Source organism: Podospora bellae-mahoneyi, chromosome 4 (assembly GCF_035222275.1).
Source record: "Podospora bellae-mahoneyi strain CBS 112042 chromosome 4, whole genome shotgun sequence".
Classification (NCBI taxonomy): Eukaryota; Fungi; Ascomycota; class Sordariomycetes; order Sordariales; family Podosporaceae; genus Podospora; species Podospora bellae-mahoneyi.
This window is the reverse complement of record NC_085883.1, coordinates 2,137,548-2,159,302: the sequence shown is the minus strand read 5'-3', so window position 1 is coordinate 2,159,302 and position 21,755 is coordinate 2,137,548. Positions and strand designations below refer to the sequence as shown.

The following is a 21,755-nucleotide window of genomic DNA, read 5'->3' as shown; positions in this document are numbered from 1 at the left end:
TGTGGTGGAAAAGGGGGGGGGGGTGAAGAAGAAGAAGAAGGGAAAGAAAAAGTCCCAAAGTCTCGGCTCCGGCTATGGAGAAATCTCCCACGTTTCTCAACAAGACCGGACACGACAGACGGCACTGTGCCACTGGGCCTTGCTTCAACAACAGGCAGCTCCCCAGAAACCCTGGACGGGGGGACCATCAACAGATTTGCGCTTGACAGCCCCCCAGATACCTCAGCAGCCAATCGGAAGAGGTCAAAATTATGCAACGCCTCCTCTGATTCGCCGGACCCCGGGCTCGTTCGATTCGGAACAACGATATCCACGAAACCCCGAGTAAGGAAAATTGGGGCCGAAAACTGGGCTCTTCGCTGCAAACTTGGCCAGTCTCCCAGGTTGTTGAAAACCGCAACTGATCAATCGGTCATATAATAAATATGCACGAGCTGCTGTGGCATCTGGATGCGAGCATGCCTGGCGGTCACCGTTATCCGAAAATCTGCGAGTGAAACGGCCTTGAGTCGGGGCTTATCGGGCATCATGTCGGGGCAAAGTGGGCGGGAGCTCCCTTCAACAACCCCACCCCCCTCTCACCCACCGGCCTTCTCATTCGGGAGGGACATGCACCTTGATAACCGTCTGATCTTGACCCCTCCTCTTTCCCTCATTCATGTGAATATCGACATGTGTTCTCTTTTAAAGAGACATACATTATTGCTCTAGACACTTGTAGGCACCACACTCGCTCATATCAACAACACCCCTATCTCCTCACAGAACCCCCCCCAATATCCTGCCCCAACCTATAACTGGCCACCTTGTCCCACTCAATCTTCTGCCTCGTCACTGGCAACTGCCTCCTCAGCGCCTTAAACGCCCCCTCACTCAGCTGCGTAAAACTCCTGTTCAGATCCTCCTGGTACTTCTTCTCCGCCGTGGAAATCTCCCTCGCGATCCCATCCGCAGCCCGGCCGGCAGACACAGAAGCATTCACCTTCTTGTCCGTCAGCAGCCTCACGTTTCCATCCTCATAGTAGTGCACATCAACCTTGATGGATCCCTCCAAAGAGTTTGACGAAGGATCATAAATGTAAAACGAGCGCCAGCGGCCGTTCCTATTTCTTCTGTTAGCATGCCGTGCCGTAAGGGGATTGGGGGGCTGAGAGGGCCATACCAAAAGTTATGAGGACTATACTTATTAGCCACAATCACCACCGCGACCTTGTTGTCGTTCTCGATCGGGTAAGCCCCGTACGCAGCGTTGGGGTAGTGCTCCTTGACGTAGGTGCCCACAGTGTTGAGGGTTGATTTCCTAATCATCACCACACATCAGCACCCATCCCCTCCCCTCTCCAACCTAGGAGTACTCACACCAACGAGGCTTGCTCCCCCTCCAGAACATGACTCTGCACATTCGCCGCCTTGCCCGTCGAGTGATCAAACTCAAACGAGCTCTGGCTCTCCGAATCAAAGTACCTCCCCTCCCCCAGCGCGCTAAACTCGCTGATGATCACCTGGCTGCTTCCACCCGGGAGCTTCGCGGTGATGAACTGCTCTTCGTTGTACTTTTGGAACGCAGGAGAGAGGTTCTTGATGAGGTTGGGGTCTGGACCGGTGATAGCTTTGATGTCTACTCGCACAGTTAGTCGAGTCGTTCTGGACCAACATGGGTGAAGATCAAGGGCAGAAGAAGGTGTCGCTCGTTTCGGTAGAATCGGGAGTTCGGGGACCGGTTGTAGCAAGAGACGAGTGCAGAAGAAAAGACATGCCTTCGATAACATTTGCGAGCTACATGTATCCAACAAAATCGTTAGCAACGGAATACAGCTGACATGGCGGGTTGGGCATCGAGGTACTCACCTCTCCTGGCGGAGCTCCCTCCACAAAGGAGGAGATGATGGCCGTGTTGGAGGACATGACTGTGTCTGTGAATCGCCAATCGAAGCTTGGCCAAAGACGAAGCTCTTGCAGGCGAGAATCGTCGTCAAATGCTTTACTGCAGGCGAAATGATGGAAAGCAAGCAAGCCGTCGTCAGTTGGCGGGCCCCTGGGCAAGCAAGCTGGCACTGCTGGCTGGCAGTTTGATGAAACCCCAAAGATGCGGGGCACGCTGTGGAAAATGCGCCGGCCGCCAAGACCAGGGATGTTGCCTGCCGACAGACAAGTGGCAGGCTCCATTTGAGATGACCCTCCATGCTTTTGATATCGAGACTTTATTTCATGGTTTTCCTTCGTCGTCATATGCCACTAACCAAAGACCTCTAGATACCTACCACAGATATATATACACATCACGGCCTTTCAATGGCCACACGCCCAACGCCACGCTTGCTCCTTATGCTTGACCCTCCAGGCTCAATATCCACCTCAGAATCCCAACACCTTCTTGATATTGTCATATATCCCTAGGTAACAATGTCAGCTTCCCTCTTTCAACTTCGTCAGAGTCAACTTACTAGCAACATCCGGAGCATTAAACTGCTCGTACAACAACGGCGTATGAATACTCCACCCAGCCACCCTCGCAACCGGCGCCTCCAACCTCACAAACGTCTCGGCATCCTCCTGAATCACCGCCGCCACCTCGGCTCCCACACCCGCATTCACCATCGCCTCGTGCACCACCACGCACCGCCCCGTCTTCCTCACGCTCTTGAGCACCGTCTCCTTATCCCAAGGGTAGATCGTCCTCAAATCAATCAACTCCACCCCTACCCCAAGATCCCTCTCCGCCTGCTCCAACGCAGCCATGCACTTGTACAACGGCTGCCCATAACTCACAACCGTCACATCATCCCCCTTCTTCAACACCTCCGCCTTCGACAGCGGCAGCTCATAACTCCCAGCAGGCACCTGCTCCACCGCCGCCCGGTACAAAATCTTTGGCTCCATAAAAACAACCGGATCATTGCTCCGTATCGCCGCCAACAACAACCCCTTTGCCTGCAACGGCGACCGCGGCATAACCACCCTCAACCCAGGAATATGCGTAAACAAACTTTCCGGGCTCTGGGAATGATACAACGCCCCGTGTCCCACACCTCCGCAAGGCATTCGTACCGTCAACCCCCCCGCGCTCCTCCCGCACGCCCCGTCGCGATACCGGTACTTGGCCGCCTCGTTGACAAGCTGGTCAAAAGCAGGGTAGACGTAATCGGCAAACTGAATCTCGGCCACGGGCCTCATCCCCTCGGCCGCGGCCCCGATGGCGAAACCCATGATTCCTTGTTCTGTCAAGGGGGTGTTGAACACGCGGTCTGCGCCGTACGTCTCGGCGAGCTTGCCGGTGCAGCGGAAGACACCCCCAAAGGCGACGTCCTCGCCAAAGATGAGGACTGATTCGTCTTCTGCAAGGGCGGTGGCGAGGGCGTCATTGACGGCTTGGAAGAGGTTCATGCGCTTGGTGGTGCCGTTGCGGGTTTCGGGGGGGAGCTCGGGGTTGGTGAGGGCTGTGGTGGTGGTGTGGCAGAGGAGGGGGGTGGTGGAGTAATCGGTGGGAAGGTTGAGTTTGGCGTTTGGGGGGTGGGTTGAGTAGGTTCTTTTTGGTGTGTTCAGAGGAGAAGAGGTCAAGAGAGCGGCTAGTAGTTGTTGTCCGCGAGTGGTGAATAGCGCGCGATGATGATGATGAAGATGATGAGGGCGGCGTGTAAGTGCCCGCGATAGCGATAAGGCGGATGGGCCCCTCATGGTTGGTTAGGTGAGTTTATCAACAAAAAAGACACACAAGCAGATGGAGAGGACTATGTTGGGAATAAGCTCAGTCGCATTGTGAGAGAACATATGCAAATCAACAGAGCCATCTGTGTAAAACAGGAGGTCATGAGGAGGAGGAGGTAGAAGGGATGACGGGCGTGTCGGCTTGCGGCGGCTTTGGCTGCCACCGCCCAGCCCACCAGGCCTGTCCTTTTCGCGGGGTCCCCGCCTTTTGGGGGGAGAGCTGCCGCACGGACGTCACACGCTGCAGGGCACTTTAGGTACCGGCCGGTAGGCACTGGAGGGTGTTCGACAGCACGCTAGCCCGTTTTCCCGAGGGCCCACGCTCAGGTGCTGGAGCATCATCATTTGGACCGATTATCAAAAAAGCTCCGGTTGGAGGCAATTGACGCGCTGAAATTGGATTCCCATCGGGGTGGAAGACCCCTCCCAATTTGATCGAAGCTCACACTCGATCCAATCTCTCAGAAGTAAACCAATGACGTAGCATTGGCGCCCAGGCGGAGCCTCACTCAACCAATCCCTTTTGTGTAGACAAGCAAGGATAAGGTTACCCAGCCAACTATCAAGCCATCTTTACAACAATTAGCGTTTAGGAAGCTGGGCTGGGCCGGGCTGGGCTGCGCCTTGGATGTGGGCTGGGGAGGAGCGCACACAAGCGTCGCATCCAGTCGCAGTGGGATCCTGATGCCAGGTTTTTTGGATGCTGGGCTCCTGGGCATGAAACTGATTTCACATTTGAGCGCGCAAAAAAAAAGAAAGAAAAAAAATAATGTGTTTACTTTTTGTCTCGTTTGTATTCCAACGTCGCCAATTGAATCTGTACACACACCGCCGGAATGCCATTTTCTTGACCGCCTAACCACCAGCACCACCACAGCAAAATGCCCCGTGATCCCTCCACCGACCGCGAAGCCCGCGGGGAACGTCGCAGGAGCACCCACCACGGACACCACCGCAACCGCTCCTCCGCCAAACACGGCCGAGATGGAGATGGAGATCGCGAAACTGACGCCGAAAGGGAGGAACGTCGTCGCAAGCGCAGGAGTCAAAGTAGACGACCCACCAGCACGCCACGTGGGGCAGGAGGAGGGAATGAATCCGATGCGCCATCTTCCTCCCAGGGACTATCAGCAGCGGCATTGGCGCAGTTGAATAAAGCCAATGCGAAAGACAAGGCAAAGTCGCGATCGCGACCTACTTCGCGGCAGCCGGAGCAAAGGAGGAGGTCATCACGCGCTCCGGCAACAGAACCGGAAATTAGAGACGCGAGAGATTTGGCGTTGGAGTGGGAGAGGTCGAGAGGGAAAGGAAGATTTGCGCCGCCGGAAGACAGCGAGGATGCTGAGCGAGAGGCAAGGAGGGCTGCCAGGCGAGCAGCGAGGACGAGGGAAAGGAGCAGAGCTGCTGGTTATGAGAGTGTTGGGCAGGGAGGCTATGAGAGCGGTGAGCCGCCTGAACGGGAAAGGAGGAGGGGGCGGAAGGGGTACGAAAAGGTTGATGGGGGAGGGGGGGGGCTGGCTCCCAAGGTGATCACCGTAGCGGGACCCTCCGGCGAACGATACGAGCGGGACCGCACCACCAAAGGCGGGAGGCGAGTCGTCAGCGGGGCTCAGCTGGAGGAGGGTATCGAAAATGTCCAGAGCCGCAAACCGCACCGCTCTGGCCTCCGCGGCGGCGGGTTTATGGGGATGAACTTTGGTGTCAGCAGTGAAGACAGCATGCTCCGCGCGAAACCCCAGGAAACAGAATCTGAGCTTTGGAGAGGGAAGCCCCGGCCGTGGTACAAGCAGAAGAAGAAGCTCTGGTGGCTGGTTGGAATTTGCACCGTCCTCTTGATCATCATCATCATCGTTGCCGCGGTGGTGGTCCCCAACTCGGGCAAAGACGAAAACAAACGTGACGACGGCAGCGGAGGAGGAGGAGGCGGTGGGAAGAGTAACCTGGGGTCTATATCCCCCGACAGTATCCCCAAAGACGCCCCCTCCTACCTCAACCCCTTCGTCTGGGCCTCCACCGACGACTTCAACCTAACCTACACAGCCGAAACCGTCGGTGACCTCCCCCTCATGGGGCTGTTCACCTCCTGGGACGACTCCGCCCGCGCAAACGACAAGGTTCCCCCGCTAAACAAACCCTGGGGCGACTACACCAAACGCCCCGCCCGAGGCGTCAACGTAGGCGGCTGGCTGTCACTCGAACCGTTCATCACCCCCAGCCTTTTTGACTATGACTCCCGCTTCGGCATCGTAGACGAGTACACCCTCTGCTCCTACCTCGCCTCCCGCTGCGCTTCCGTGCTGGAAGCCCACTACGCCAGTTTCGTGACAGAGTCCACCTTCCGCGACATCGCCGCCGCAGGGCTCGACCACGTCCGCATCCCCTTTTCCTACTGGGCAGTCCAGACTTACGAAGGCGACCCCTACCTCTTCCGGACCAGCTGGCGGTATCTCCTCCGCGCAATCGAATACTGCCGCAAGTACGGCCTGCGCGTGAACCTCGACCCGCACGGGCTACCAGGGTCGCAGAACGGGTGGAATCACTCCGGTCGGTTGGGGGCAATCAACTGGCTAAACGGAACAGAAGGCGACCTCAACGCGAGGCGATCCCTCGAATTCCACGACCGGCTCAGTCGATTTTTCTCCCAGCCTCGCTACCGCAATGTAATCTCCCACTACGGCCTCGCCAACGAGCCAAAGATGACGGAGCTCAGCGTTCCCGCCGTGCTAGAGTGGACAGCCCAAGCCAGTTCCATGATCCGAAAAAACGGCATCCCTGAGGACGTCATTCTCGTCTTTGGGGACGGGTTCAGAGGGCTGGGGAACTGGCAGGGCGAACTTCAGTCCCTCCCCAACGCGGCACTGGATGTGCATCAATATGTCATTTTTAACGAAGAACAGATCGCGTACAACCACTCCCAGAAGATACGGTTTGCATGCGAGGGGTGGGCACGGCAGACGAGGGAGAGCATGGATAGATCGACGGGGTTTGGACCTACGCTCGTGGCCGAGTGGAGCCAGGCGGATACTGACTGCGCGAAGCATTTGACAAACGTCGGTTGGGGGAACCGCTGGACTGGCACACTCGGGCCGGGGGGGACGAGGCCGAAGGACGTGAGGCCGAGGTGTCCTGCGCTGGACAGGACGTGTAGCTGTGAGGAGGCGAATGCGGGTCCGGAGAGGTGGAGTGATGGGTACAAAAGGTTTTTGAGAATGTTTGCGGAGGCGCAGATGGATTCGTTCGAAAAGGGGTGGGGGTGGTTTTATTGGGTTTGGGATACGGAGGATGCGTAAGTTTTTTTTCTCTCGGACGAAAAGGGGGTTGTGATGCTGACTGACAGTAAAAACAGAGCGCAATGGAGCTACAAAAAGGGCATGGCGGCCGGTGTCCTGCCCCAAAAGGCCTACGAGAGGGAGTTCAACTGCGATTTGAGCAAGATTCCTAGCTTTTCCGACTTGCCAGAGACGTACTAGATCATGTATGACGAGCATAAAAGGGGGGGAAGATTGTAGATTTGACGAGATGTATATATATATACACATGTATATGGGACACGGGAGTTTTGGTGTTTCGGGTTTGGTTGGTTAGTACCTAAAGGTGAGAGACAGAGGCTTGGATATCATTGCCGGTCGAGCACGAGGCAGTATGTTTTGGACACATAAAAGAGCCCGATAATACGGCACAGTAAATCACATATAAATACACATCACAGCACATCATCAAACACCTCTATTCAACCCTCAAAACAAAACCCCACAATTTTATTCGCATGCTACCGCGTTCGTTGCACACTATAAATAAACCCATCCACCCACCCACACACAGACCCCATTTCTTTTTCACCCCATTTTGACTTTTCCCCCTTTCCGCTGGAGAAAACTACATGACTGAGCGCCATAAAACTGACAGAATAATAAAAGACGAACCAATCCATTTCGTGATACCAGTCTAATAGTGAGGGAGAAAAAAGAAAGAAGAAAAACCGACGGAGAAAGAGAGAAACTTTGTGTTGCATTCGTGATCGACCTTGTGTTTGTTGCTGGCCTGCCTAATGGGTCCCCGAGAGAGAGAAAAGAAAAAGTGCCAACCACCCCAAAGCACGCCGAAAAGAAGAGCAGTTGAATAAAGCCCGCCCACTATGATTAAAGTAGTTCACGCCGGTCCTGACCGTCTTTATTATAGAAACACACAGAGATATAATAAGCCTCCCAGCCCTCCCGTGACGCATGCACACCCGTATAAGAAGATTTTGCCAATCCAGTCCAGATATACGTCGGCAAGTTATTAGGTACGGCTCGTGAGCCAGTAGAGTTGAGATAGGGTGGGCCGAGCGGTCTGGTAGTCATCCACAAGGCCCAAAGTCCTGAGCTGTCGCTTCAGAACAGGCTGTTACTGATAGTCCCAGTGAGCCGGGTCAAGTCCCGCACCGGTGTCCCCATCAGTTTCCACCTTGACAGGATGCCCATAATAAGCATCGAGCTCCGAGAGCGAGGCGGAGGGGGTAAAAGCAGTCTCGGGGGAGGCGGTCTCGGACGAGCTGGTATCCGGTCGAGTGGGATTGTGGTGGGCTTCGACCTACTGACCCGTCCACATCTCACTTGGCCGCTGTCCTGGCTCCGTGCTCCCGGGCCGACGACCCTGTGTCGCAGCGCTGGCATAGTATATCTGGCCCATCTGAGCCGTGTTCTGATACGATGGTTCGGGGTCCGGATAGACCGACGCACCCTGGCCGTGGCTCTCGGTAGGGGACCCAACAGGACCGGGGGAAGCCCAGCCGACACTGCCAATGTGAGGGCTGCCACTCGCGCTACCGGGCCCTTGCTGAAACTGATCGAGACTGGGCTCCAAAGGCGGGGGGGGAGCATACCCGCCGCTTGGGTGCGATGTGGGACGCATCCCGTTATTGTAACCAGAGGAGGCAGTAGAAACGGGACTTCCTCCGTGGACATCACCACGAATGTGGGGTGGGAGCGAGGTGTTGGTCAGATACTGCTGCATGTTGTTAATGTTGGCGAGATCTTCGTTGGGAGACATGGACATGGGACGCTGAGCGGGAGAGGGTGTCGTGATGGGCGACTCCTGGTTGGACGCCTGTTCGCTATCTCCGCGCTTGTTCCTAATAGCAGCGGCGGCCAAGGCGGTGTTGGAGCCTTGCGCCAGAGCCTCGTTGCGAGCCCGCTGCGAGTCTTCCACTGTCCCGGTGTGGTGGTTCTGATGCCTGGTCAAGGTTGTACGGCGCGTAAAGGTCTTTTGGCAGTCAACATAAGGGCACTTGTATGGCCGCTTCCCCGAGTGAATTCGACGATGACGCGCTAGAGAGCTGCTGTCACTGAAGGGCTTTCCGCAACGCTCGCACTGGTGGGGTTTCTCGCCGGTATGCACACGTTGGTGGACGGTCAGGGCAGATCGCTGGATGAACTGTTTCCCACATCCCGGGTAATCGCAAACGTGGGGACGGATTCCGCTATGAATGCGCTCTGTTCAAACATCGTCAGTAAGCAAGCCTCGTCTCAACTCACATGAGTTGTTACTCACCATGGCGCGCAAGATCGCTCCGCCTGGCAAAGCCCTTCCCACACGTCTGGCAAGGGTACGCCTTTGGGGGCGGTTGCTGAGGAGCGGGAGTAGGTTCGGTCTTGAACCCGGGGTGCATGACAGGAATCATGGACTGTGGCATGGGCTGCTGCATGGTTTGTTGCATGGGAATGCCCATGGGCGCAGGGGCCATGTTCGCGGGCGGCAATGGCGCGCCCCCCATCGCGGTTGGGGAGGGATATGTGTATCCAGAATGCTCGGAACCATGCGGCGAGTTTGGTCTGTTCATGGGAACCTGCTGTGGAATGGTCTGACCTTGTTGGTGTTGCTGCTGCTGCTGAACTTGTTGTTGAACCTGCTGCTGAACCTGTTGAAGCGGTTGCTGGGCCTGTTGAAGCTGTTGAGCCTGCTGGACCTGTTGAGCCTGCTGCTGGACTTGCTGTTGGACCTGTTGAACTTGCTGCTGAAGCTGCTGCTGGACTTGCTGGTCGACAGGCATGGCTCCGGCTTGTTGGAGAGCTTGGGCGGCGGCGGCACCTTTATTGTTCAGCACACTGCCAATTCCCATCGCACCAGAGGCTGATGGAGATTGTGACATGTTTGCCCTGTGGGTTCAAGGGTCAAGAGTCTAGCTTTAACGGTCAGCAAAACTCGCGACGAACTAGAGGCGGTGAGGCGACTCGAAACAGGTGACCAGGCTGCCTATCAAAGAAGACGAGGTCGCGACAAACGCGCGATTTCCGATAGGCAAGCCACGACATGGGTAGGTTCTTATTTACTCTGCGACCACAGAGGTTACGTTGAATCAAACGATGGGCACAAAGGTTCGGGTGTAGGCGGCAGGCCATGAGATGGAACGGCGAGGACAAGGATTTTAGGAGGAAAACCCGTGCGGGGTCGGCTCGTGCAGATTTTTTCTTACCTCAGTTGAATCCCTCAGGATGAGCCTGACGGAGGCTGACACGTCAAAAAAGACGAATCTTGATGCCTTTATTCCCGATATATAGCGGCACCGACAGCTGGTGATGGCCGCTTGATGTCGCTTGCGAGGGTGGTGAAGGCACGGTTCAGGTGCACGGTTCAAGTGTGGGCTTTTGTTGCTGAGCAGAGGAACTGCAAACGCGCCTTGGCCACAACGCGGTAGTGACTTAAACTTTGGGGTCGGTTGGGATTACGTCGCTCGACTGCTGCTCGACTGCTCGACTTGCGCCACTGTCTGGTAGCTGCACCACGACGATGGGATGGGATGTGGTGTGGGCAGGAGGATTCGGATTCCGGTCTGCTCTTGTTTTTTGTTGTGTGAAGGGGAAAAAAAACAAAAACAAAAAAAAAAAAAGGTCTACAGCCGGCCGCGACGGAAATTTCTGTTGTGGAAAGAGTTGCGGTGCGGACTGCGGTCTGGCTGGAAAGAAATTCCACGTCTATCGCTCCTTGCTCCAGTGGGTCCCGATCTGAATCACCCAGCTAAGGTACGGAGCAAGGTATTGGCACCTTGATGTCAGAATCTCGCCTGAATTTGCGATGACCAGTCACAATTCACCCCCTCGCTATGCCAAAGAGCTGCCGGATGCCTGTCCGCAGCCTTCAAAGAAGTCGTCAATGGCGCGGTAGGGACAAAAAAGTAAGTCGTCGGAGGGAGGGAGTCGTCGTCAAACGGACCTGCAGTATGCCAACCGACTGTCAGCTTCTTCAAATCACAACGCAACAAGAAGTGTAACGCAAAGCCAAATGATCCAACAGATGAGGTGTTTTGTACAACGGAGGGAGCTCGAGGTGGGATCGCCATCTTGAACATGTCGATTTCAAGAGAAGAAAAAGTGGGAGAAAAGCCGAGAGCGACCAGAGACCAATGCTCCCATCTCTCCAGCACCAGCACCAGCACCAGCAGAAGCACAAGCACCGGCGAGAGGAGGAAACAATGGCGGTGGGTTGAGCCGTCGTGTGGTTTGGTGGTAGCACGTCCCCTCCACCTCAGCACTGGTGTTTATGAGATCCGTGTGTTGTACGGTTGCTTGGTTACGTACCGTGAGGTGGCTTGACAGGTGTGGGATCGCAGAGAATCTTGTTTGAAGACGTATCTGATGTGACGAAATGAGATGTGGGAGATGTTCCTTTTGTGAAGGGAGAGAGAATGGAACAGAAGGATGAAAGACAGATCAGATCAACCAGATCCCGTGACAGAGGTTCTGACGGCGGGAGAGAGAGAGAGGGTGAGGGTTCAGGATCAAAAAATAATGGCAAAAAGAAAATAACGTGGCTCGGCACGCAGGTGAGGATCCTTGCGTGGATTGGGGACTTCCAGGCTGGAGAAGTGTGCAGGGGCGAGTTGAAACGAACGGTGAACAGCACAAGGGTGGGCTCCTGGTGGGTTCGCTGTGGGCTGCTGCCAAGCCCGCGTAGCAATCGCCTTATTTTGTCCCGGTCGTGCAGGGTACTTCGGCTGCCCCAGCCTGTGCCACCAGAACATCATGTACCACGCTAGCCCTCGAAGCTTCAACGCAAAATGATCACCTGCACTGGCCCCTTTCAGTCATGATTCCCGTCATTCTATTCGATGCCATTGAGATTGACGATTAAACCTGTTCTCGATGAAAAACAGATGCCCCAACACAGCCCACAGTTGGAAATGAGATGGATGTCCCTCATTTAGACTGACAAAAACACCCTACCCAACACCCAACCCAGAGGCAAAACGGCGGCGCCGTGACGATTCAGGGACGGGAAAAGCTGCTCGCTCTCCAAAGGGTACCATCTGCCCACCGCTTCCACCCCCTCACAACTCCCTCAGCTGGCCGCCTTCGAGCCAAACCCGTCGGCTCCCCGCAACCTGGCCGTGTCAGCTAGAATGCTATGGTGTTGTAATTTGTGCCATGGTGGGCGCTCGGACTCGTCAATGATGATGCTCTCCTACCCCGGCATCCCACCTCGCTCAGCCTTGGAAGCCCTGGCCTCTGACGTTGGCCCTGGTACCAGATATACTAAAGGCGATCAGTGCGAAACCACAGCAAAAGCGGCAAAGAAGAACAAGCTTCCTCAGAACCTTCGATCGCCCCACGGTGGTGGGCAACACAAGAAAAGGCTTCGTGCAACCTCGATATTCTGGTTCCTTTGTCCCCTGAAATCAGCCGCCGCCGACTTGCCATTTACTATCTTGTCACCTTTATCTACCGGTACCGTAGAGCGGGCCATTCAGTAAAGGGCTTGATCATTACACTGCACACACACGGAGAGGGCCCACGAGGAACGATACGGCAGAATCCGAACAGGGGCTTCCTCCGAAGTGTTGGGAGCTGCAGTCAGGCACGCTTTTTGTTGATCGAGCACCCAACTGTAAGGATCAGAGGGAATGACGAGCCAAGCAACGGTCCCCCAGGACAACGATCTGCATCCAGAAATTCGGGCCGGCCACCTCATCGCGATCACCAACAGGAGGAGGGGAAAAAGCTCGATGGGGACTTCCTTAGATGACTTGCAACTCGGACCATCCACCTCACCACTGGCCGCACAGGCCACCCTGCCTGCACCCAGCGATCAATTCAATCAATAAATAGCCAATCAGACTACACAAATTTCTCGGGCGCGCACACACTAACAATCAATCAATCAATCAATTGGGACTCACCCGCATCACAAGCTATTGAAACGCATGCAAGTGCAATTGGCTTTCCCAGCAGTAAAAAATGCTTAGATTCAATACCACTTTTTACATATTTATGTGGCGGTGTCGTGCCTTTAATTTTGAAACTATGGCTTGTGTGGTGAACTTCATGCTCAAACTCCAAAAATCTGGGCTGCGGTGCTTGTCAAACGCCCTGTTGGGCCTAGTGCTAAAAATCAAACTTGGCCTGATTGGGTGTGTGGTCAGGTGACTTGCCTTATATCATATATGGGGAGGGTGGTCATAGTTGCAAGTCATTTAGGAAAGTCTCTCGATAGGGGGGCTCGCTCACAAACATCGAAGCGGTGCCGGAAGCAACGGCGAGATTGGTTATGGTCTTTTGAAATTGGAGATTTCCAAGAATAACGCCGCCAGGGACACACTGTGCTCGTGGAGTTGCCGATGGTCAATGCATGGGCAGCCAGCCCATTTCGGAGCCCCTGTTTTGGGGTGGGACGCTGTGGGAACCCCCCCCCCCCTTTGCGGTTGTGAGCAGGGGAGTGGCACCTGAAGCTGACGCTATCCTGCTTGGGGAAGGATTCTGGAATCCTTCTAGAATGCTTTTGGCCTTCCAAGCCGCCAGCTCAGCGCTTGGCGGGCCGGGGGTGGAGGTCTGGGAAATGCAACCACCTCCAAACCTCCTGTACCACACCGCACACCCCCTCGCCAAGCCAATGCATTCGCTGCTCAGAGGGCAAGGATTTGCATAGCTGAACGGCCCTCTTTGGCTTCTATTGGCTGTTTGTCAGTCCCTTTAACGAGCAGAGCCGAAGGGGCTCTCTTTGCGTGTGCGTGGCATGCAAAGATGGCAGACGGCTTGCTTCACAGTCTGGAATCTGAATCGCTCATGGCGGATGCTACTCCGGCAGAAGGTCCTATGACTCCACCTTTGACATATATCTGCTGACTGCTCACTGACAAATGGTAGGAAAGTGGTGTGAAGCTGGTCCAAGAAGAAGACGAGAAGAAAACTGAGCATCCCAAGGGCGGTGGTGGAAATTCATGTGGCACGTTCACGACGGGCGCTTGGACACTTCATCAAAAGCTTCCACCATCGTTCTCTGAAGCTTCTCCCGCAAGCCCTGTGGATCCTGGACCCTGACGGCGACCGGGGGCGTGATGAAGTGTGCCAGGGCCATGACAGGCTGACGCCCAGTCCACATCGCTTCGCTTCGCAGACGTCGGTCCAGGGGGCTTTTGTTGCTCAACAACACGAAGCATTTGCTACAGAAAACGTTGGCCAACCTTTTCTCTCATCAAGGCAGGCAGAAAGGCATCGTGCAGCTTCTTCGAGTTTCATATCCACCGACAATGGGCGGTCGAATGCTGGCATTGGTCAGTGAATTTCGGTCGCCTGCATGCAATTGCTTGATGGCTGCCGCCGCCCGGTTCCTTTGGGGTTGCTCCGCCGCTTACCCTATGTCAGGGGGTGATAGTGCGAAGCCTGGTTTCCTCCCGGTGTTGATTCCCAGGCAAAAGGAGAGGTTGGGCAACGGGGAGTTTCTTTCTGCAGCAGGATACATTGTTGCTCTGAAACGCCGGGCACAAATGTTTGCCCGAGTCGTTCGACCTCTCTTCCCAACGTCTTTCTCTCACGAGCACGAATCTCCCCCGTAAAATCCCACGGAAATATCCGCCATATCCATTCGGCAGCGAAGCCACTCCGAAGCTGTATTGATGACGTCCGTTTTCATACTGAACAAGATGTCCGGTGGATGCCTAGCAGCTGTCAATATGGAGAATGGTTTAATTTCCTTCTCGGTTCCATCAGCCGAACCAAGATGGAGTTGAGATCTGGGAATAAACTGGAGCTACCTCCCTTGGCCAAGATAAGCGGCCTCATCCTCGCTCTGTCGGTATGGCCGGAGAGGAAGAGGTTGATAACGAAGTGCATTTTGAAAGATGGCGAGAAGCTAACTTTGTACTGTAAGTTGCATATTCTCCAGGTGACTCACCAACAAGATGCTTACATATGTTTGGTGTTCTTCGAGGTATGTCGATCTGAGGTCTCTCGCACACAAGTCTCATTAACGGTTTCCTCGGGATGATTACATCGCCTCCTGGTCATTCCACCCCTTGTTCGGTCAATCAATCCCGTGGACCCCCCCCCCCCCCACTCCCTCTTTCCTTCATCGGCGGGAGCTTCTCCCCGGGTTTTGACAGCCGGTCCCTGGCTGGCGGGTGGGGCCGGTAGTTTGATAAAGGGAAGCATGCAACGTTTGTTTGAGATGCTGGTTCGTGATGGATAGATGAGACCTGCTGTTGGGAAAGGGTCGTTATGCTTGGGAGTGGTGAAACACGTGGAAGCTTAGCACCCACTCGCTGACTTGGAGCTTGGAGCAGAGTTTGGAAAACGTTGGGAGCATCCGAGACTGGTGAGGGCTTGTGTGGGTAGTAGCTTCTCTAGAGGTCTGAGGAACTGGTTCTAATAGTATACACTGACGGCGCAACTTAGGAGTTTCGATGACGACTTGGTAGCACACTTGCTGTTCGCTAGCGTCCAGCTCCAAAATACTTTTGCGTTCAACCCAGTTCGAGAGTTATACATCTCTGAACTCACATCTCAGCATGCCCTCGGTTGGTCTTGAGGGTTTCATGTAGACTTGCGTGAACTTAAGAATGAAGTGCTTGTATAGGTAGGTGTTGGAGTATGTTTCTGATCTACCTAATGGAGGTTATTTATTATCCTTGTGGTGGATTTCTTTACTTGGGTAAAAACATATATACCCTTGGCCTATGGCCTACCTTCAAAGGCCCCTTTCGCATATATTTAAAGCCTGTCAATCATACCTAGGCCCCTTTCTATCATCTTCAAACGCATAAGTTACGCAGTAAAAGGCGTCAAATCATCAACATATCATCTCCCAAACCCCCTTCCTCAAAGCCTAATCCCCCTCAACTCCTCCACCACCCTCTCGGTAAACGCCTCCTGCAGCACCAAATCCCCATCAACACCCAACAGCCCATCCGCCACACCAAACCCCCTCTCCCCATGAGCCCACAAGCACCTCTCCACCACCCTCGCGTACCTCTCCCCTACCAACCCCCCCAACTCCGCCAGAGGGTTGATCTCAAACGGCGCCCCCTCTTCCCTGACACCCAAAAGCCAATCCCTCACGTTTTTGCTCTCCTCCAAACTAACACTGGGATACCCCTTTTCTTCCTCGCCCTCGACCACCTTGGCTTTCCTCCCCTTCCCCAACCCCATAAGAACATGGAGTTTCTCCCAGTGCGCCACCTCCAACAACACCAACCCCAGAGAATAAAGATCATATGTCTTTTTCGAATTCCTCTCCGTAGGCCGCTGCCGCTGTATCCCCGGCCACCGATACAAATCCCACACTATATCCGTATCCCTCGCCGTCGTAGCCGTCCCATCGGGACGAGAAAACTCAAATCCCGAGAGGATGGGCGAGGTAGGGTCGTACGCCACCCGCCCGTCATCAAGGCAGAAAAGCACATTTTCCGAGAATATCCCCTTGTGCAACCAGTTGACCGCATGTATGGTGAGGACGGTAGAACAAAGTTTTTCAGCCAGGACCACCCGCTGTGACAGAGACGGGCGGTAGGTCCTGTTGCCGAGGAGGGAATAAAGTGATACAATCCGGGTGTCGTAGTCAGAGCCCTCGGGGAATTTGAATATCCAGGCGTACCGCTCCGTGTCGTTGTAAGCCCTGTCGTCAAAGTACCCGACGCAGGTGGGTAGCGAGCCGGGCTTGGGGAGGTGAAGCATCTCGGCCAGGGCGACGGTGCGAAGGGCGGATTGCTTGTCTTGGAGGGAATTGGGTTTGAAGGCCCCAATCGATTTCCACTCTATCCACACTGGAATGTCGCCGTGGGGGGTGGTGAGGATGCCGCGGGGCCGGGGGAGGTATTCGGGGTGGGCGGTTTCGTCTTCGTTCCAGCCGAAGGAGGTGTCGAGGGCGGCGGGGGTGTACTCGGGAACCGTGATTGTGATGATGTCGGAGAGGGAGGAGAACTTGAGGGGTTGGTTGTCGTCGTGGAGCTGGGAGAGGATGGCGTCTGAAGTGCGGGAGAGCTTTTTAAGTTGGACAAGGTCTTGCAGGGTTTTGTCGTTGTGGTTTGGGGCGGCAGCGGTGGCATGGTTGCGGGAGGAGGTGGCAACAAGGCCGGAGACGGCGTCAAACATGTCACGGAGGTCTTGGATGTCGTTGCGGGTAAGGATCATCTCCCGGTAGGTCTTTGCGGTGATGTCGTCGATGCGCTTGTCACGGTGGTCTCTTATGAGCTCATGGAGACGCTCGGTCAGGAAGTGGAGGTCTTCGAGGAGCTTTTTGAACTCCTCGCCGTCCATGACGAGCCACCGCACTCGGCCGGGGTGTGTGAGCATGTCTTTGGTGTGGTAACCCGCCTTGGAGAGGAAGCCTCTGATATGGTTGGTTCCCTTGAGGTGCCTGCGCTCCTTCTTCTCTTTTTCATATGACACCGCCAAAGCCGAGACATCCTTCACAATGTCAGCATCTGCGGCCGAGGTTGTATCCGTTTCGTCAATAGACGCTCGCTTCTCCTCGTCTCGCTCCAAGCCCCTGATTTCTTTTGCTATTCGCTTGCCATCCTCGTCATAGACGTATGGGTTGAGCTCATTGCCGTACCGGGCATTGTAGTCGCGGAACTCAGAGAGCAGCCACTGTATACGGGCGAGTACAGCTGCAAGCTCGATACCTTCGGCTCCCAGTACGGTACCCAGAGTCGAGCCTTCAGGCACATCGATGAGGCCGGCCGCCTTACCCCAGGCCAGGACGCGGTTGTATTCGATGACCAACTGCAGCCTGTATTTCTCGCAGTCTCTTGGCATCTCAACCATGGCCGTGAGGAACCGGAATACTAGGCCTTTGTTAGTTTTGCTGATGCGTGTGGTTTGGAGAAAACAAGGCCTGGTCGTCATGCCAATAGGTCTATACGCTATCCAACCACGTGTTTCAATGATCCAAAGCCACTTGAGCTTCATAGTATTAGGCCTATTTGCATGACGAACAGGCCCCTATAATATTCCAAAGAGGTGTGTTTGTTAGTCAACTAAAGAGGCATGAACGTGTACACACCTCTGATGGTGCTGTCGAAGACGTCCCAGGTGAGGGAGATGATCCCCCCTGCGACTTCCATGGTTGCAGTTGACAATGCCTTCCAAGCAAGGTAGGCCTTTGGAAAGAGCAAGGAGGCCTTTGGAAAGTAAAAAAGCCTCCAGCAAAAGTAAAAAGGCTTTGAAAGATCAAAGGAAGGCATGCGTCTTGAAGGGCTGAAGTGACAGGCCTGCTCCACTGGCTCAGGCAGCAGCGCTGATTTGCTGGTGCTAGCAACTGCTGTTGTGGTCGTTCATTCGGTCGTCGAAATGCGCCCAATCAGTTTCCTGCATCTTGATCCCCAAGAACTTCAAACTGTCAATCTGCCTGAACGAGGCACTGCTCAGAGTCAGTCTGTATACAGCAGCGTTACACTGCATACTCGCATTTTGAAGCACAGCTTTATCGATATTACAAGAGCACGTCTAGGCTCTTCTCGTTCCTGCAGGTCTCCTCAGTCAACATTTCACCTGACTTTACCCACTTCGTGAGTCACCTACACGTCTTCTTAGCAAGCCGCCAGTTTCCGATATCATTGTCAGTATCACTACTGCACAACACACCCACGTGAGGCCCTCTTCTCGCGGCGAATGACATCTCTGCACATCTGAGCCTTGCCAAGCCTCGCCACGGCTTGCACTGGGACACCCGGAGCACACCTCGTCCGGTGAGTCCAGAAGAGACCACACACGACCACACACACAACCAACAGCCGAGGGCCTCCAGAACGAGAGCGTGGGAAGCGTGGGAGCCACCGCGGCGTGGCTGGTTTGAGGCTGGCCCCGGAGTGTCAGCAGGCCGGGCCATGCCTTGGTAATCACACCAGAATCATCTTGGGCGTTCCTCAGCCCGCCTAACGTCATTGAAATACCACTGTTTTTCTCACCGAAGCAATCTTCCACTTCTTCAACAACCTCTTGCCACAGCGCGAGCTACCAAAGAACAGAGTGTGTGACTCTTTCGCTCTCGAGATGACAGACGTCGTCAGCGCTCCTCAAGAGGAAGACGAGCCACGTCCTCCGTTACCAAGAAAGGTGTCGTCGCTCCGAACCAGGCCGGCCGCACGTCGAGTCCCCACCGCGAACCGCGTCACGATAGCCATCCCGAAACCTTCCCCCATCAGCGATGTCACCAGCGCCCGCTCCGCTTCTGGGGCCGGTATCCAGTCGCCCGAACTTAATGTCACATCCACGCCATGGTCCAAAAAGCTTATTCTGACCCTCGACGGCGGCGGCATCAAGGGGTACTCGTCTCTGATAGTTCTGCAGGCGCTGATGCAGGAGATTGCGCGGGTTGAGCAAGACCTTGACCCGCGCGCCTCATCGAGCGCCCAGACTGAGCGGATACCCCGCGATCAAATCCCCGAAGACGTCTTCAGGGAAGATCAATATCTACCGTGCCACTATTTTGACTACATCGCGGGTACCAGTATCGGAGGTTTGATCGCCATCATGCTGGGAATGCTTGGGAAGAGCGTCGATGAATGCATCAGTGAATTCCACCGCCAGAACAAGAACATACCTCTAACCACGGACCTTGCCGGCGGTGCCACGATCGATTTTCCACTGCTTTATCGCCGGAGCACCTGGCCGACCAAGCGCACCCGCGCCTTTTTCGATACGTTTGCCAAGTTCAGCGTCAGCTCTACAACCAGGAACAAGGCCGCCGTCGCTGCCACTCTCCCAACACCGGTCTCTTCGAGATCATCCACCCACTCGAATGAGTCGACCGGCTTCCGGAAGGATGCCTTTCAATGTCAGACCCTGGCGTGGTGTACCGAAGTCGAGCGTCACCAACCGCGCCGTCCATACGCTTTCTGCACGTACAAAGAAGAGGAGGAAGATGACGCCGGCAGTCTGGTCTCGATTCCCGAAGTCGCAAAGGCCATAACGGCGCCGTCGTCGTATTCCTTCAAGCCGTTCAAGCTAGGCTCGGGGTCGTTTGTGGACGGCAGCAAGCAGATTCGCGACCCTACTCTTGAAGTGCTGAAGGAAATCTCATCGCTGCTCGACGACGGCGAGCCCTCTATTGATTTGCTGCTGAGCCTGGGGACGGACGAGCACCAAGCCTGGTTTTATGAGAAGTTTCGGGCTTTTACCTCGTCTGCGTCTACGCCTCTTTCTGCGAACTCCACCGCTTCGAGGGAGAGTCTTTTGGATCAGGAAAGGGGGAAAAAGTACAAGACTTATTACCGGTTTGAGGCGCCTGATGTCAAGCTGGGGATGAGGAAGAAGTACTACTTGAGCGAGATTGAGGAGGCCACGCGGGAGTGGTTGAGTTCCAAGGAGCAAAAGGAGCAGATTGCGAGGTATGCCCAGTGGCTGGTTCAAAGAAGGAGGGAGAGGGCGAGGACGACGAGGTGGGAGGGTTTTGCGCTGGGGGTGAGATATGTCTGTCATCATGGGGACTGCAAGATGCCGGAGAGGGTGTGGGAGTCGAGGGGGGATTATTATGATCATTTGGAACGGAGGCATGGGGTTGGGAGGTTGAGGGCGGAGGAGAGAGAGGGGGAGTTGGATAAGGGGAGGAGGTTTGGTGTTGGGGATGGACTTTGAGCTTTGCGATTCCCATTTGATTTTGGGGTTTTGGTTTTTTTTTTTTTTCTTGCTCTTGGATTGGGAGCATCAAAAGGAGGTTTGAAGCAAGCATGGAGTTTTGGAGTTGAATACCTAGGGGGGGAATATCCGGTACTGGATAGGTATCAGGGATTATTACGTTATGAGTTAGGATGGTATGATTATGGGGTATGAATATGATGGTATTGTTTATTTGATGAAGATATGGGATTTGGAGTGTGAGATTATGATGTGAAAGGGGGGCAAGTGAGTGTTGCAGCATGCTGACAGTTTGCAGACTGAAAGAGAGACAACTTGGATAGGGTGAGGGGAGTAGAAGAGGTCTGGATTTACGCGAGCGTGGTTGGTCATGACACAGGCACCGTATATTCTTTCTTTGTAGACTGATTGTTGCATGTGTAGGTCTTGCAGTTGATCGTATACAGTCTCGGGCATCCATGCCGATTTTTAACACAACGTTGTCTTTGACATTGTAGACATGACCACACCGAATACCCGGTTTTGCTTTAACAATTACCGAAATGGGTCTTGATCTGTCATACAGGAATAAATGGAGGGGCAGACGTGCTCTTCCTCCCCTTTGCCCCTGGATTTGATCCGAAGGCTAGACTCTAGGTGCTAATGATAGCCGTTACTTGCCCGTATTTAGTGGCTTGCTTCCCGAGTTTTGCGAATGCAAATGCCTGGTATAGCGATAAACTTAACTGAGAGCGTTGGTTCTCTCACAGCGGGCGTCGATGATTTCTTCCTCCACCACGAGCTGATAGTCTCAAACGGCGAGCCATCTTAAACTATTGTCAAGCGCATCGACTTACCTATCTTACCTACCATGGACAGTAGTCCCACAAAAGATATAATCACCATACTCCATGCCGTACCGCCCACCCCCCGAAACCCCGTTCCACAACAACAACAACAACAACAACAACAACAACAACAACAACTAGGGCAAAATTCTAGGCTCTCGAGTACCCTGTGTCATCGGAATCGGAAGATCGGGTAGAAGTAAGGAGGCAGCCTACGCCCTTCTGGGAACGGAGAGATCGGAGACCTACTGCACCAACCCAACTCAAATCCTCTCTCTCTCTCTCTCACACACACACACACACAACAACAACGCACACACACGACCACACACACACACACACACACACACACAACAACACACACAACAACACGCACACAAGACAAACTGCGCCTCAA

At 54.5% G+C, this 21,755-nt stretch overlaps 6 protein-coding genes across 6 annotated transcripts; 2 read left to right on the top strand and 4 right to left on the bottom strand.

The window, feature by feature from the left end:
• Positions 1-751: 751 nt before the first annotated feature.
• Positions 752-2,229, bottom strand: CAP1 (F-actin-capping protein subunit alpha; the record flags this gene model as incomplete). Its single annotated transcript, XM_062879159.1, has 4 exons — positions 752-1,103; positions 1,163-1,300; positions 1,360-1,757; positions 1,849-2,229. 4 exons carry the CDS (start codon positions 2,227-2,229, stop codon positions 752-754), a joined length of 1,269 nt encoding a protein of 422 aa, XP_062732340.1.
• Positions 1,900-7,465, top strand: QC761_408850 (uncharacterized protein). Its single transcript, XM_062879161.1, has 2 exons — positions 1,900-6,991; positions 7,052-7,465. The coding sequence occupies exons 1-2, from the start codon at positions 4,587-4,589 to the stop codon at positions 7,173-7,175; spliced, it is 2,529 nt and encodes an 842-aa protein (XP_062732338.1). The 5' UTR covers positions 1,900-4,586; the 3' UTR covers positions 7,176-7,465.
• On the bottom strand, positions 2,356-4,173 carry QC761_408840 (uncharacterized protein; the record flags this gene model as incomplete). Its single annotated transcript, XM_062879160.1, has 2 exons — positions 2,445-4,173; positions 2,356-2,393 (listed from the first exon to the last, which is right to left on the bottom strand). The coding sequence occupies exons 1-2, from the start codon at positions 3,673-3,675 to the stop codon at positions 2,356-2,358; spliced, it is 1,269 nt and encodes a 422-aa protein (XP_062732339.1). The 5' UTR covers positions 3,676-4,173.
• QC761_408860 (uncharacterized protein) lies at positions 7,435-11,604 on the bottom strand. Its single transcript, XM_062879162.1, has 5 exons — positions 11,262-11,604; positions 10,160-10,896; positions 9,593-9,865; positions 9,238-9,568; positions 7,435-9,179 (listed from the first exon to the last, which is right to left on the bottom strand). The coding sequence occupies exons 3-5, from the start codon at positions 9,833-9,835 to the stop codon at positions 8,278-8,280; spliced, it is 1,476 nt and encodes a 491-aa protein (XP_062732337.1). The 5' UTR covers positions 9,836-9,865; positions 10,160-10,896; positions 11,262-11,604; the 3' UTR covers positions 7,435-8,277.
• Positions 11,605-15,577: 3,973 nt separating this feature from the next.
• QC761_408870 (uncharacterized protein) lies at positions 15,578-18,464 on the bottom strand. Its single transcript, XM_062879163.1, has 2 exons — positions 17,959-18,464; positions 15,578-17,740 (listed from the first exon to the last, which is right to left on the bottom strand). The coding sequence occupies exons 1-2, from the start codon at positions 18,137-18,139 to the stop codon at positions 15,774-15,776; spliced, it is 2,148 nt and encodes a 715-aa protein (XP_062732336.1). The 5' UTR covers positions 18,140-18,464; the 3' UTR covers positions 15,578-15,773.
• Positions 18,465-18,947: 483 nt separating this feature from the next.
• Positions 18,948-20,531, top strand: QC761_408880 (uncharacterized protein; the record flags this gene model as incomplete). Its single annotated transcript, XM_062879164.1, has 1 exon — positions 18,948-20,531. One exon carries the CDS (start codon positions 18,948-18,950, stop codon positions 20,529-20,531), a length of 1,584 nt encoding a protein of 527 aa, XP_062732335.1.
• Positions 20,532-21,755: the final 1,224 nt, after the last annotated feature.

Coding starts and splice junctions, on each gene's coding strand:
- QC761_408870 (XM_062879163.1), bottom strand. CDS start 18,139: ATGCCTTCCTTTGATCTTTCAAAGCCTTTTTACTTTTGCTGGAGGCTT. Junction 17,741..17,958: donor CTTCGACAGCACCATCAGAG/GTGTGTACACGT, acceptor ACAAAGGCCTAG/TATTCCGGTTCCTCACGGCC.
- QC761_408850 (XM_062879161.1), top strand. CDS start 4,587: ATGCCCCGTGATCCCTCCACCGACCGCGAAGCCCGCGGGGAACGTCGC. Junction 6,992..7,051: donor GTTTGGGATACGGAGGATGC/GTAAGTTTTTTT, acceptor CAGTAAAAACAG/AGCGCAATGGAGCTACAAAA.
- QC761_408860 (XM_062879162.1), bottom strand. CDS start 9,835: ATGTCACAATCTCCATCAGCCTCTGGTGCGATGGGAATTGGCAGTGTG. Junction 9,569..9,592: donor TTCAACAGGTTCAGCAGCAG/GTTCAACAACAA, acceptor GTTCAGCAGCAG/CAGCAACACCAACAAGGTCA. Junction 9,180..9,237: donor GAGCGATCTTGCGCGCCATG/GTGAGTAACAAC, acceptor ATGTTTGAACAG/AGCGCATTCATAGCGGAATC.